The 13,395-nt window shown below is 27.7% G+C and overlaps 1 protein-coding gene across 5 annotated transcripts in view; it reads left to right on the forward strand.

The window, feature by feature from the left end:
• The window catches only part of LOC129981213 (homeobox protein abdominal-A homolog), a 96,462-nt gene that overhangs the window by 21,266 nt on the left and 61,801 nt on the right, over nt 1-13,395 (forward strand). For 3 of the 5 annotated variants that reach the window (XM_056091958.1, XM_056091961.1, XM_056091957.1), the window contains exon 2: nt 8,383-11,051. In XM_056091958.1, coding sequence (XP_055947933.1) covers nt 10,652-11,051 — 400 coding nt within the window. In that variant the 5' untranslated portion in view covers nt 8,383-10,651. Of the gene's footprint in view, nt 1-5,197; nt 5,263-8,382; nt 11,052-13,395 lie in introns of all 5 variants that reach the window. The other 2 variants (XM_056091960.1, XM_056091959.1) reach the window with 1 other exon arrangement.

Below are 13,395 nucleotides of genomic sequence, written 5' to 3' on the forward strand. Positions count from 1 at the left end.
TTGTCACTGACGAATCAAGCACCTTTTATCGGGCATTTTCATTATTTTTTATGTTTCATTTATGGTTTTGGTTGAAGAAGAAATTATACCTTTCATTTTAGATTACATTACCTCTCAATTTTTTTTCAATTATATTTGATAATTTAAAGAAAAATAAGCATAAGTAAGGGAAAACAACCTGTTACTTTTTAAGGAGATTAATTTAAGAGAGCCGATTAATTTAACTGATTTAATTTGTAATAAAAATTTCTCTGAACTCCTAGATTTGAGAGGAAGGGGTTTTTCTCCACATATTTTTATAATCATTAAATAAAATATAATTACATTAATTACTAATATAGTTTAATTTTTTATGGTTAAAATATAAATTAGTAGATATTCTGAAGTTAGTTAAGTGTGTATTGCACTTTGCACCTAGAATTTTGTTTCTTTTACCCTAGGGGTGTGGTTATTTCCATAAAAATGTACAGAAAGAAACAATGTAGAAATTAGGGTACCTAACAATGGGATATTAATAAGTGTAGAATATAAATATTGCATCTACTATTTACACAGTTTTCTTTAATTGCGTTGGTAATATGCGAAAAATTATTATTGGTTAAAGGTTAGAAATTAATGTAGAGACTTTTATCATGGCAACACTATACTGGTAAAGTGTATTGAAACTACTAACTGATCTACTAAATCGTCTCCTTCATTCCACAATAACTTCAATTGATACTTTCCAGTTTCTATATTTGAACTGGTGGTCGAACGATTGTGTTTCTTACTAGAAAGAAAATAGGTATTTTACTTGAAAACTAGCTCGTACATATTTCAGTTCTGTTGTAAAATCCCATAAAACTTTATCTGTTTTGAATTTATTTGTTACAATCAATGAAAGGGATGTGATTATTTAATCTTGAATAGAAACTTCACTTCTATGAGTCTACAACAGAAATGTTGAGCCAATATGATTTCAGCTCAGAGATAGATTATGAGTACCCCCTCCTTCTCCCCTTCAAAGAAGCATGCTTTTTCCAATGTTTTCATTCCACTATTAAAACTTTGCCACAATAATTTTGTTAAAACTCAGAGAAACAATACATAGGCTTGGACGCACATTGCGAAGGAAACACATCAATAAAAAAATATTGGCACATTGGAAAAAAATTTAAGAAAATTATTAGTTTTCAGAATATCTTTTACATTATTGTAAAATAAATGTATGAAAAAAAAGAGACTTCTTTCATTCAGTGCTTTTCAAATTTTCCCACCATATGTAATTCCTCATCAATTTTAGAAAATAATAAAGCTTTAGTTATTCACTCCATACTCAAAAAAGTATTTTTTTTAATAAACATTTTACACATATTATATAAATTAGCTTTGGTGTTGCTGATGAGCATCAATGTGGCTGTGGAACTGATAAATATGTTGAAAGATAAGAAGAGCTTCGAAAATAACTCTCAATGTCATTATGTTGCTTAAGCGCTCGTTCGCGCGCTCCTATGTGTGTGTGTGTGCGTGTGTGAGTGAGAGAGAGACAGTGAGACCTCGAATAAAAATTTCAAGGAAAGATCTTTGTCTCAATTATTTTGTATACATTAAATTATATAAAAGGTTAACAAAATCAAAAAGAACAGATCCTGAAGCAAGAGTAAATAAACAGCAACTAAAAAAAAATGAACTGTCTTTTATTATTATTATTATTTTCCCCTTCTAGAGCACTGCGCTTTGTAATTTTTATTAAAAGCTGTTGAATTTTTCTCTTCGACATATTTCACAATATCATTTAGTTAACACAATTTTTTGTTATATAATTTGACTGAAGGTAACAAGAGCTTTAAGAGTTAAAGAAAAGGATTGGGAAAGAAAGGATTTGTGATAGCCCGCAACGCTTCGAAATTACTGAGCAAATGGCACTTTAATGTTGCAATATTACTTCATTGCTAGAATCACCTAATAGCTAGTTGAGGAGTAAACCAATATATGGACTCATAACATTACGATCGGAAATAACATTTGAAACAGTGTGAAGTTGAATTCCTTGAAATTAATATTTTGTAGCATCATATAATCTCTTCATTGGTGGCTTTAATTAAAGGGTTGGCCCATATATTTTTGTCAATAATTTAGGTGATAGATAAGAGATTCCAAAAGGATTTCCATACGATATCCACTCCAAAATAAAAAATAATGCAGTTTTGCTTGTGATTTCAATATAGTAACATCATTGCAGCATTATTTAATAATAAACTGAATACAATTTAATATAATTAATTTAAATAATTTAATTATAAATAATTATTAAAAGATTCTAAAGAAATATTTTCTGTTAGGAGACCCAATTTGAAAAACAGGCTGTATTTATCCTGCGCAAAATAAATAAAATAGAATAAAATAAGAATAGATCAGAAAAGAATTCGATTACAGCATTTATTCTAAAAATAATTCTACACTTATCTCTGCTAATAATTAGGAATTCGTGTGTGTCTACATTCTGCGGAATCAACCTTGTGACCAAGCGTTGCCAAATTTTGCAAAGATATATTTTGAAGAGTGCAAATGCTCATCTCGGATACTTTTTAAAAATATTTTAATTAATTCTAAACTAAACTAGATTTTGGCATTTTTGCACAATAATTCCGGGAAATAATATTGCATAAAATAATTTTTACATCATCTTAAAACTTAAAACATTGTCTCTGTAATGATATCAATTTAACCGTCGTATAAATTTTTCCCGAATTTCGGCATTTTTCCCCCATACATTTAATAAACTCCCATATATTTAATCAAACCAGTAAAAAGTAAACCATTTTTATTGTTTCATCAAAAATTTAATTGTGTGTATTTTTTTTCTGCCATTGTTGATTTCTCAAAAAGAAGGATTCTGTTTGATATCTGCGCAGTTTATTTGATGAACAGAAAAGTGAAGTTACAATACCATGAAAGTTAAAAGATACATAGTCTAGATAGTTCAGCACTATGAATTATAGCACTATGATGTCATGAAATAATAATAGCACTATGATGTTATGAAATAATTATAGCACTATGATGTTATGAAACTTGACTCTAATAGGATATTTCATATACACAATGAACTGAAGGGATATAATGCTATTTAATTAACACAGCATTGATGTCATAATTTGATGTTTCAAATTAATATGTGTATATATATACACATATTAATACCTGAAGTTATATATATATTGGACATTCAACTGCTTTCTTTAGAAAAAATTTCATAATCCTCTGAAATCAAGAGGTGTGCAGTTTTTCTAGTATTCACTCTTTATTACTTCTAAGGAATTGTTATAGATAATAAGAACCTAAAACAATTAGAATTTATTAATTTTATATCTACATTTATTATATGTATTCAAGGCCATGGAAAGACGTTTTGTGGTAAAGAAAGAATTGAAAAAATTTTTTTAATAGATTTGAAATATATACGGTTCGCTGTATCAAAAATTTTAAAGAACACTATTTCCAGGCAAATTTGAATTTTCTCAAATGTATTAAAAATTTTCAAGGGAATATCTGAATAATTCAAAATTCATCTAAAGTACTCGCTCAGAGATTGGCTAAGAGGTACTGAAATTTTTTCTAAAAGCGGAAGTACATCTCAAAGGAGAGCAAAAACTAAAATGTTTACGTGTTGAAAATCTTTAATCTGAATGTCTTTCTTTCAAAAGTTTATGTGATTCTCTTTATACCTATAAGCACAGAATTATTGGAATTCAAGTAGCATTTCTGATGGTAAAAAAATCACGTTTTACTCGATTCATTAATATTCTGGCACAGCTCAATGGTTCGGCATAAAAATTCTAAGTAGTGCAATTCTCTGGTTCAATCTATTGCAGTGGAATTCTTAGTGAGATCATTAGTAGCATGTAGTGCTTTAGCAAGCCATTTTATGATAACATTGAATGGATATAGAATTATAACCTTTTTCTATGGCAAATCTGTGATTTTTATGATTACAACGCATTAAAATAAGGAAAATTACCATCATTTTATCATTTTCAGTGCTATTGCTATATAATCTTAATGCTTGCAAAATAGTTTTCCATCTCCAAAATTAATCTTTCTGAAATCATGTATAATGCTTTTATGATTACAACACATTATAATGAAAATTACCATTATTTTTTTGTCCTTTTTAATGTTGTTGCGATATTATGATCGTTTAAAGAATGGAATAAGGAAATTAGAGCTTTTGAATTAGAGTAGACTTATTAGTGTCTTGTATAATATGAAATCAGTTGTTACAAGTCGCACTACTGTTATATTTTATGAAAACTGATTTTTATCTGTCGATAAAAACATTAAAAACTCGTTTTGAAATATGAAAAAAATGCTACTTTTAATTTTGGCTGACTAGCTGGCTTTTTAAAAATATTGTGTTATGTTTAATATTATTTAAATCTCTTGCGTATAGTTTGATACTTGCGATTCCAGCAAAAAAGTAATTTTAAATTTCAGATAGTGAACAAATTACTATATTGCTACAATTTTTCACCTGTTCTGTTTATTGTGTGCATGAACCTTTCTAATGGAATCGAGCCCTGTGGCAGTAAACCCCGTGACCTTTGTATTGTCAATAAAAATGTTAAGTGCTGTATAATCCATTTCCACTTTCATGTTGTCTTCCGAGTAATTTAGAACTGCGTAGATAATTAACATAATCTCTCTTCCTTGGTTTTCAACAATAGAAGAAAATCAAGTGGTTAAATATTTGCTGAAAGAATTCAAAAAGTTTGAAACTTTTTGCTGAAGAAGAAAAAAGTTTCATTCCAACAACGGCTAAAAAATACTTACTGAAAATTATGTAAAAATATTTCAAAAAAATGTTCAATATTCTGAAAAATATTGTAGTGCTAAATATACTTAAATAAAAAAAAAATATTTTTTTATTTTTATTTTAAAGTTATTTATATAATATTTTTGTACAGTAGCATTTTTGTAAGGTGTCGCCTCCAAACGCCAAAACCTAGCTTTATTTTTAATTAATTAAAATTTTAAAAATAGCTCTGATGTTCATATTCCTACAATCCAAAGCATATCGATGACAAATTTAATAGACCTAGGTAAAAGCGGTTTGTGCTGTAGAGTTTAACACACTTGCACACATTTAGTATTAATAAAGGTATGCAACCTTTTACAAATTATTGTAAAGAATTGATGTACTGCCTTTTGTTTTCAGAATTGGTTTCCTTCTAGAATCGCCTTTATTCTTTAATCTGACATGCTAATTATAGAATGCTTAAGGTAAGATTTTAAGTGCCCAGTAAATTGATATTTGTTCTTATTTTTTGTAAAACTTCAGATAAGATGATTTTTGTCCCTATTAAAAAAAAAAAAAAAACTCAATTTTTTTTTTCGTTTAAATCATTTAAAACTGTTATAAAATACTGAATTGTTCGCAAATTTCATTCAAAAATAAAATAATTTAAAATTAAAAAAACTCTGGTATTTTTTTAATAATTTTTTTTTCAGTATATTTCATTTGTACAAGATTGGACTTCAAATTCACTAGTATATCTATGATCACTACAAATGTGACCATAGACATATATCCTTCATCCATTAATCAATTTGCTTTCAAATTTTCTTTTAATCAATTTGCAAAGAACCTTTTGAACTAAAAATACTAATTTGAAAGCACTAGACAGATACCTAGGGCGGCTGGACTGAAAAGAAGTCGCGGACAGATGGATAAAATTATTTTTGCATTATTGTTGTTGTCAAATAAATAATTTTGTAAGAATGCAAAGTGTTTTTATTGTGAAATATCAGAACTAGAATGAGTCAAAAGTTTTAAATATAAATAATGCCTTTTTATAACATATTTAAATAATAATTATTCATTAAATAGTTATATTATGCTCTTCAAGACAGATCTGGCAAAATAAAAAATTTTGATGTTCACATTTATTTGAAATTTATACAGTCTTTATTACCTACTTATGAGAATTAAACGTTTTTATTTGTAGTAAGGAAATCATTAAGTATTGATTATTGTTAATTTTTGAAGAATTATATTATTTTAATTACTTTTTCCGTTACATTCATATTAAAAAATAAGTAAACAAATTTATATTTTCACAGCGCTATTAAAATAAAATATATTTACCGAAATAAATTATTTACATGTTGATGAAATGAAAAATATATTGAAATATGAAACCAGTTACAAGCAATTAGAACAGGAATCGTATAACTAGGACAATGCCGAAATCCATTATTGCATTCACTGATTATCCATTATTGCATTATTGATATTATACATATCCTTCAGTATCATATATTAGACGCCGTTTTATGATATTAAATAGAAATTGTCTTAAATGTGAAGTTTCATTAGACAAAATATCGATTACCGGCATTTAAAATAAATTCTTTTCATATAAATCAATAAAAAAAATCTATCTTCAAAATGATTTACTACCTAACGTAATGATTTACTACCTAACTTTCCCCGGCTGATTATAGTGACTATAAGTTTAAAAAAATGGGAATGTAATACTTGAATCAAATTTTAGTTGTAATTTTTTTTAAGAAAAGGCATTTGAAGATATGCATTGGAATGTTAAAATAAGAATTCAGCTAGTATGCTTACTGTTTGGACAAAATATTCTACATTTTTTTTCTTATCAAATTCCATCATATTTCTCTGTTTTTGCAGCCGATTCCAATTTCATTATCTTTTTGAAGCTTTAAGAAAAATATTATAGATCACTACACATTTTCTTTTGACTTAAAATTGATACTACTCCGACAAAATATATAATTTTGAAGAAGATAGTTACGTTTTTATATTCCACTAGCCACCTTGGGGACGCAGCTTCTTCTCCTAGAATATTGGCATTTTAAAGTGATAAACTATTTTAAGTTACTAAGAATTTATTTAAAAATTTCACTTTATTGTTTAATAGGGTTGCAAAATATGAATTCAGTGAAAAAAATCTACGAAAAATTTCTCTGCAGGCATATTAAAAAGTACATAATTCGAAAATACTCCGAAATAATTTTAAAATGAAAATTCTACTTCGAGTTAAAGTCCAAAGAAACCAATATTTTATCTTCATTTCAACCCGTAATTATTTTATGGTAAAATGGATTATTTTTTTTTCATCATAGCATTAAAAACATAGTTACAAATTAAGTATCAAAGAAATAAAAAAAATATTAAAATTAAAGGAAAAAATTAATTGGAAATGAAATTTGCATCTTTAAAAGGATATTAAAAAAAATTGTGAAGATAGTGCAAAAATAGATTTTGCGAGATGACACATTTTGAAGACAAATCAGAAAGATATAAAAATTTAATTAATTTTTAATTAATATATTTTAAGTTATTTTTTGACTTAGAAATGCTGAATGACCTTTTCCTTTCTTGAAGCTGTCCTGAACCAAATTTCATCAAAATCAAACAAATATTGTGAACTTATATAAAAATCATTCAAATGCATATCTTTTTATATATACAGATATAGATAGATAGATAAAAAAAAAAGTTATGTTTGTCACAAGAATTTCAAAAACATCATCGGTAAAAATTGAAAACCACTTTTACAGCTGACAGAACTTTCTAGAAAAATTTCGATTGAAAGTTGTTTTCTTTAAATCGTTAATGGGGATAATTTCATTAATTTTGACCTCTAATTTGCTGAAAATTTATATTTTACCACAATAAAATTGAGTTTTATTGTATTATAGAAAAAAATATTGATGCCAACATTTATTTAATATTTTACAAATTTCCATTTTTGCTCAGTTAGCTAATTTCATGCCTTTAAATTAATTTAACTTTTTACTCTTTGTCTTTCTTTTTTTTCAGGGGGGGGGGATATTTTTCTATTTATTTCATTCTTACCTTTTAGAACTTTTTAACTTTGATTGCTTCTTTTAAATATTGATCTAACTGCTGTAAAAGTTTCAAACGCAATAAAAATATTTTTTTCTATATAAGAATATTATAATTTCTATATAATTACTTTTATTTCTATATAAAATACTATTTACTTTCTATATAAAAATACTATAAATAGAATTTCTGTATAAAATAATTTATATGAATTAATTATGATTAAACTTAATTAATTAATTCTAATTTGAAACTTTCAAAACAATGTTGATTTTTAGATTTCATTCATGTTATAATATTAGTTCATTTTGTTTCAGTAAAGTAATAGAGTTTCGGCATGCAATTAGTTAAGTAATATTGTTATTAAAACTTTACTCCAAAAGAAAGCAAATTGATATACTTGCTTAACAATTGAAAAAACATTATTTGAAAACAATTTTTCATTCATTTTCACTTTTGAATGCATTTAATTGAAAGAATTAAAAATCTTTTATCTAATGTGCATTAAAATTTCTTTTCAGTATTTTTGATGGATTCTTCTATTCAGAAAGTGGCCTGGTATTTCCTTGAAACAACCCAAAGAAACAACAACCAAATATTTTCAGAAGGAAGTTTTATTTTTGTGTTGCTGGTTGTAATCTGAAAGGAAAGCATCGTTTATGGTATATCATTTGCTGACCAGCAATCTTCATTATCTAGAAGCCTATTTAAGAAACCTATTCAAATTAATTTGTTTGTTCCTGGAATAGATAATCAAGGGTATTAATTATTAATACTTTACTCCTTGTTTTGTTTCATCTTATGGACGGATTATTGCAAATTTTCAAATCATTTCATTCATCTGTTAGTTACCAAATCATTCCTTTTATTTTTTAATGAGCATTTAAAAATTTACCTTTTAAAATTCGCAATATATTTCACACTATTTTTGTTTTTACATTGAATTACGCTCTTATAAACATAAAACAATGAACCAAAAAGAAAATATTTAAGTGTAAGAAAAGGTATATTATATTATTACTGATTGAAAAAATTTGTTAAGTTTGAAGAAATGGTAAGATTATATATTTTTTTATTCAGGTAGTCAGATTTTTCTGGCAGATAAATACTGGATAATTCTCTTAATGAAAAAAATATAAGAAATTCGTATTTAATCTTATGAAGCTGAGGCTGAAAAAAGAATAAACGGAATGGTTACTTGACAAATTGGAGAAATTTTAAGATTTCTAAACATGATTTTTATGACCGACAACGCATAAATAAATTTGAATTTTATTAATTATGGCCATAAATACAGATTGAAATGCAATTTTAATCAGAAGGAAAAGATAATAAACGATTGTTTATTTGTTTATTTTATTTATTATTATTATTGCGCAGTAGTACATTAAGCATTATGATAAGGATATATATAATCAATCAGAATGCACATTAAAAGCCATTTAGTTTGATATGAAGTAATAATAAAACAATGTAAATAGATTAATATAATGAATTGTTTTGTAAAGATCCTCTCTATAATTTTGAAAATTCATTTACCATTTTAATTACTTATCAAAAATCAGCAATTTTAAGAGATTAATCAATGAATATTAATTTAGGAATAAAATTAATTACGATTAATTAAGAATATATTTGTCTTTATATCTGCAACATTCTGTTTCTCCACCAAATGCATTAATTGAAACAAATAATCATAATATGTAAACAGTTAGTGGCGAACTTTTTCTACTCGACAGCTGCCAAGCTACTCTGGCTCGCGGGGCTACAGGTGTTTATAAAAAGAAGTTATTAGCATACATATTAAATAAATAAATTTATAATAATATACAAATTATACGAATGATCAAATAATAGCTTATTATTATCACTCAGTCGGGTACAATTGAGCAGGTTTATACTTGTTTTATTATGTACATTAGTTGTAACTGTATTTACATTCACCGAGTGTCTGTTTTAATAAAAGTGTGTAAAAATGTAAATACCACTCAATCATGAGTCATAATAAATAAAATCACATTATTTTTCACAAAATTTCTAAAATAAAAGTTTGACAAAATAAATCCTTACAAGCTGTTAAAAAAGGGTTGAAATGTGAAAATAAATAGACAGTTTTATTAAAAGAAGAGTTTTTTATGTTCTGCCTAGGGCCGTAAAATATTTAAAACAATTCATAGCACAATGAAATAATTAAGTAAAAGTTAATAATTGGTCTAGTGCCGCAATCCTTTTATTGCTCATTAAAAGGTTAATGACAGTAAGTAGTAATTTTTATTACTGATTAGTTAGTTAGTATTTTTTTTAATAGTGGGATTCTAAAAATAAAAAGGCCCGTTTTTAGAATCAAAATAGCCTTTTTTTTTTGTACACAATTGTGAACACGCGTTCCATCGTCTCCAAACACACCACCCTCCACATGACGTCATGTCACCCCTCCTGTCCAATTTCCGGGATGGGGCGATCCCCTTCCCTGGATGTCCCCCCTCCCAAAAATCCCGGTCGTTTGATTCTTTAAAACATAACGGTAGATGGCGGCATTAGGTCGGCCGGCGTCATTAAAAGCGCAGCCCACTTTCCCAGCAGCGAGAAGCAAAAAAAGAAAAAAGGTTTCCTGGGTAATCTATTCGAAGCGGCGGAAACGGCGAGTCATTGGCTAGCGAGGCGAGTTGACTCTCCGTGATTGGTGTTGCCGTGTTTACAGGCCTCGCTGTCTGCTTTTCCACGATCATCGCAGGAGGAAAACCCCATTACAACTCTTCTCCTTACGGTCACCGGAATTACGATGTAAAAATGACTTCAAATTTCATGGAGGGTGTCCTGGGGAGTAAATTTCCCCCCGATCCGAACACCACCCCGTACGGACAGCACAGGATGTATCCTTACGTTTCTCTATCCCCGCAGAACAGCATGTCCGTGTCGGGCAACCTCTACTACACTTCCAACGCAGACTTCGCCAAGTCCTGCCGATACAACAGCGGACAGGCCAACGGGCTCGAGGGCCCTGGCTATTCCTTCGGCCTCCAGAATGCAGGGCCGGGGCCCACGCCGACCATGATGACCCCATCGCAGTTTTTCTCTCACCCTGCGTCCACGGACCTTGGATCGTCCATCACCACCTGCAACCAGCTGGGCATGAGGCAGCTGGATCCGATCCCAGACGTGCCCAGGTATCCATGGATGTCCATAGCCGGTAAGCCCTGTGTGTGTATTTGTCGCCCGTCCTCCCCCCGTTCGACATTTTGCCGCCCCCCTGGTTAGCCTCCGTTATGGCCCCATAGACCAAGATGGCCGACCGTTAGGCCTAACGGCCGATGACAACACGGGGGAATGGGGCCGTTAAGGGCCCGGGTCTCTTTTTGATACTGATGTCATTGAGGAAGGGATGCTCAAACGATTATTTTTGGCGCCCCTCTTAAGTGATATCGGGAAGAGAAGAGAAAGTTTTAAGGGGATGTGCTGGGTTGTGGTAAATATTCAAAGGATTTATTTGTTTATTCTTTTTTGTTGTCGCTCTTTTTGTTGACATTTTGTTCCGCGCGCTGTTTATTCTTTAGTATTTGTTTCTTGGAGCGTCTCGAAACCGAATATCTATGCCGCTAAACGGCAGTGGAAATAGTTTAACTGTTATTAATTTATTTTGAATTTTACTTCAAATCCTAAGTATCAATATAAAATACATTTTTTTAAAATTTTTCATTGTATATTTATTTAAAATTATTCTTTTATAATATATTTTTATATGTGACGACATAATAAAACTGAAATATTTGAAGAAATGTTGTTAAGAGTAAAAATTTATTTTTATTTTAAACAAAAACAATGTTATCTTACTTCTTTCATAGAAACAGTTGTGCTATAAATTTATTAAATTCTTGAACAGTTAATAGTAAGTTTTAGTTGAAAAATGGAATGTCATTTGCTTAGTGAAATGATATTAAAAAGAAGACATATTACGCGGAACTTCTCTTATAGCATTCTGAGTTAATGCTTAGTTATTTTTCTTGAAAAGTTTACTCTTAGTTATTATTATAGAAAAATTATAATTATAGCTTTTTGTGTTTTCAGAAATGCATTGAAATGTTCAGTTTATAAACATTCTAGAAACAACTTATGAAATACATGGCATTTTTATAATATATCTAGTTGTAAAGTTTTTAAAATGTTATTCTTCTTATCATTTAAAGAGGAATAATCTAAGATAAGAACTTTTTATTTTTATTTTCTTAAGGATAAAAAATCTAACCATTTGTTAATCAATAAGACAATTTTCAATAAAAATTACAAAGATGTTGTGAAATGTATTTATTTACTTGACACAGATGAATTTCCATTTAAACTTGACATTTTTGCATATAGTAAAATGAAATGTATTGATAGATCGTTTGTTTCAATGGAAACAACAAAAAACAAGCAATAAAAATTTTATATGTAAACAAATAAATACTAGGAGTATATGTATAATTTATATGTAAACAAATAAATGTTAGGAGTATATATATATATATATATATATATATATAATTTGTATGTAAACAAATAAATGCTAGGAGTATATATATATATAATTTATATATTGTTATTGTAATAAGTATAAGTATTTATAATAAGTATATTGTTTTGAAATGTTTCATAAATTTGTAATTACATGACAGTTTTTCTCTTAGAGATTTGCAATGAAATTTAGATAGTAAGTGAAGTTTACTATAAATTCATATTTTAGTTAACACTTTTTTTCTTAGAAAAGCTTTTTTATTATTATTATTATTTAGAAATACTGTCATAAATAAGTGAGCTGCATAAAGATTTTATTCATTTCATTCAAAAGTTTATGCTAGATTTCTTTAAATAGTAGCAAATTATGTTTATGATTTACAAATAAAGAATAAAATGAGAGCTGTGATAAACATATTATTTTTTATCTCATATTTATCTTATGTTTTTATTGTTTGAAATAGTCTTTTATTTATTATTAGTATATTCTAAAATTAATATATCACTCAAATATATAATAAATAAAAGAAATTTTAGCTCTAAAAATAATAGAATATATTATAGTACTATGTATCAGTATAAACTCTTTGTTTAAATATTTCTATAATTCTGTAATAAAACATCAGCTTTATTGATTTTCATAATGCTATATCCGGAATCACTTTGTTGACTTTACGAAAAGAAAATTTTCTTTAACATATTAATCTTGATTTCCAGAAATAAATGTCTTCCCCCTAAGCATTAAAGGGCATAATATTTATATGAACTCAGAATTTTTGCATTACTAGAGGACAGATTTTTCTAATATTAATGATAGAAATTCGTTCTATGCTATACATATTATTTACTACACTTTTCGTTGATGATGAATTTTTTTAATTGAATTGTAAGAATGCTTTATATACATAAAACTAGTATCAAATGCTATCCAGTGACTTTATTCAACTAACTTATCTTCTTTTAGAAATTATTTCTAGATTTTCGTGGAGTATTTTTTCTAGATTCTTCAAAAATGATATACTTTTTCTTCTAGAATTTTTATT

Source organism: Argiope bruennichi, chromosome 8 (assembly GCF_947563725.1).
Source record: "Argiope bruennichi chromosome 8, qqArgBrue1.1, whole genome shotgun sequence".
In the NCBI taxonomy this organism is placed as follows: domain Eukaryota; kingdom Metazoa; phylum Arthropoda; class Arachnida; order Araneae; family Araneidae; genus Argiope; species Argiope bruennichi.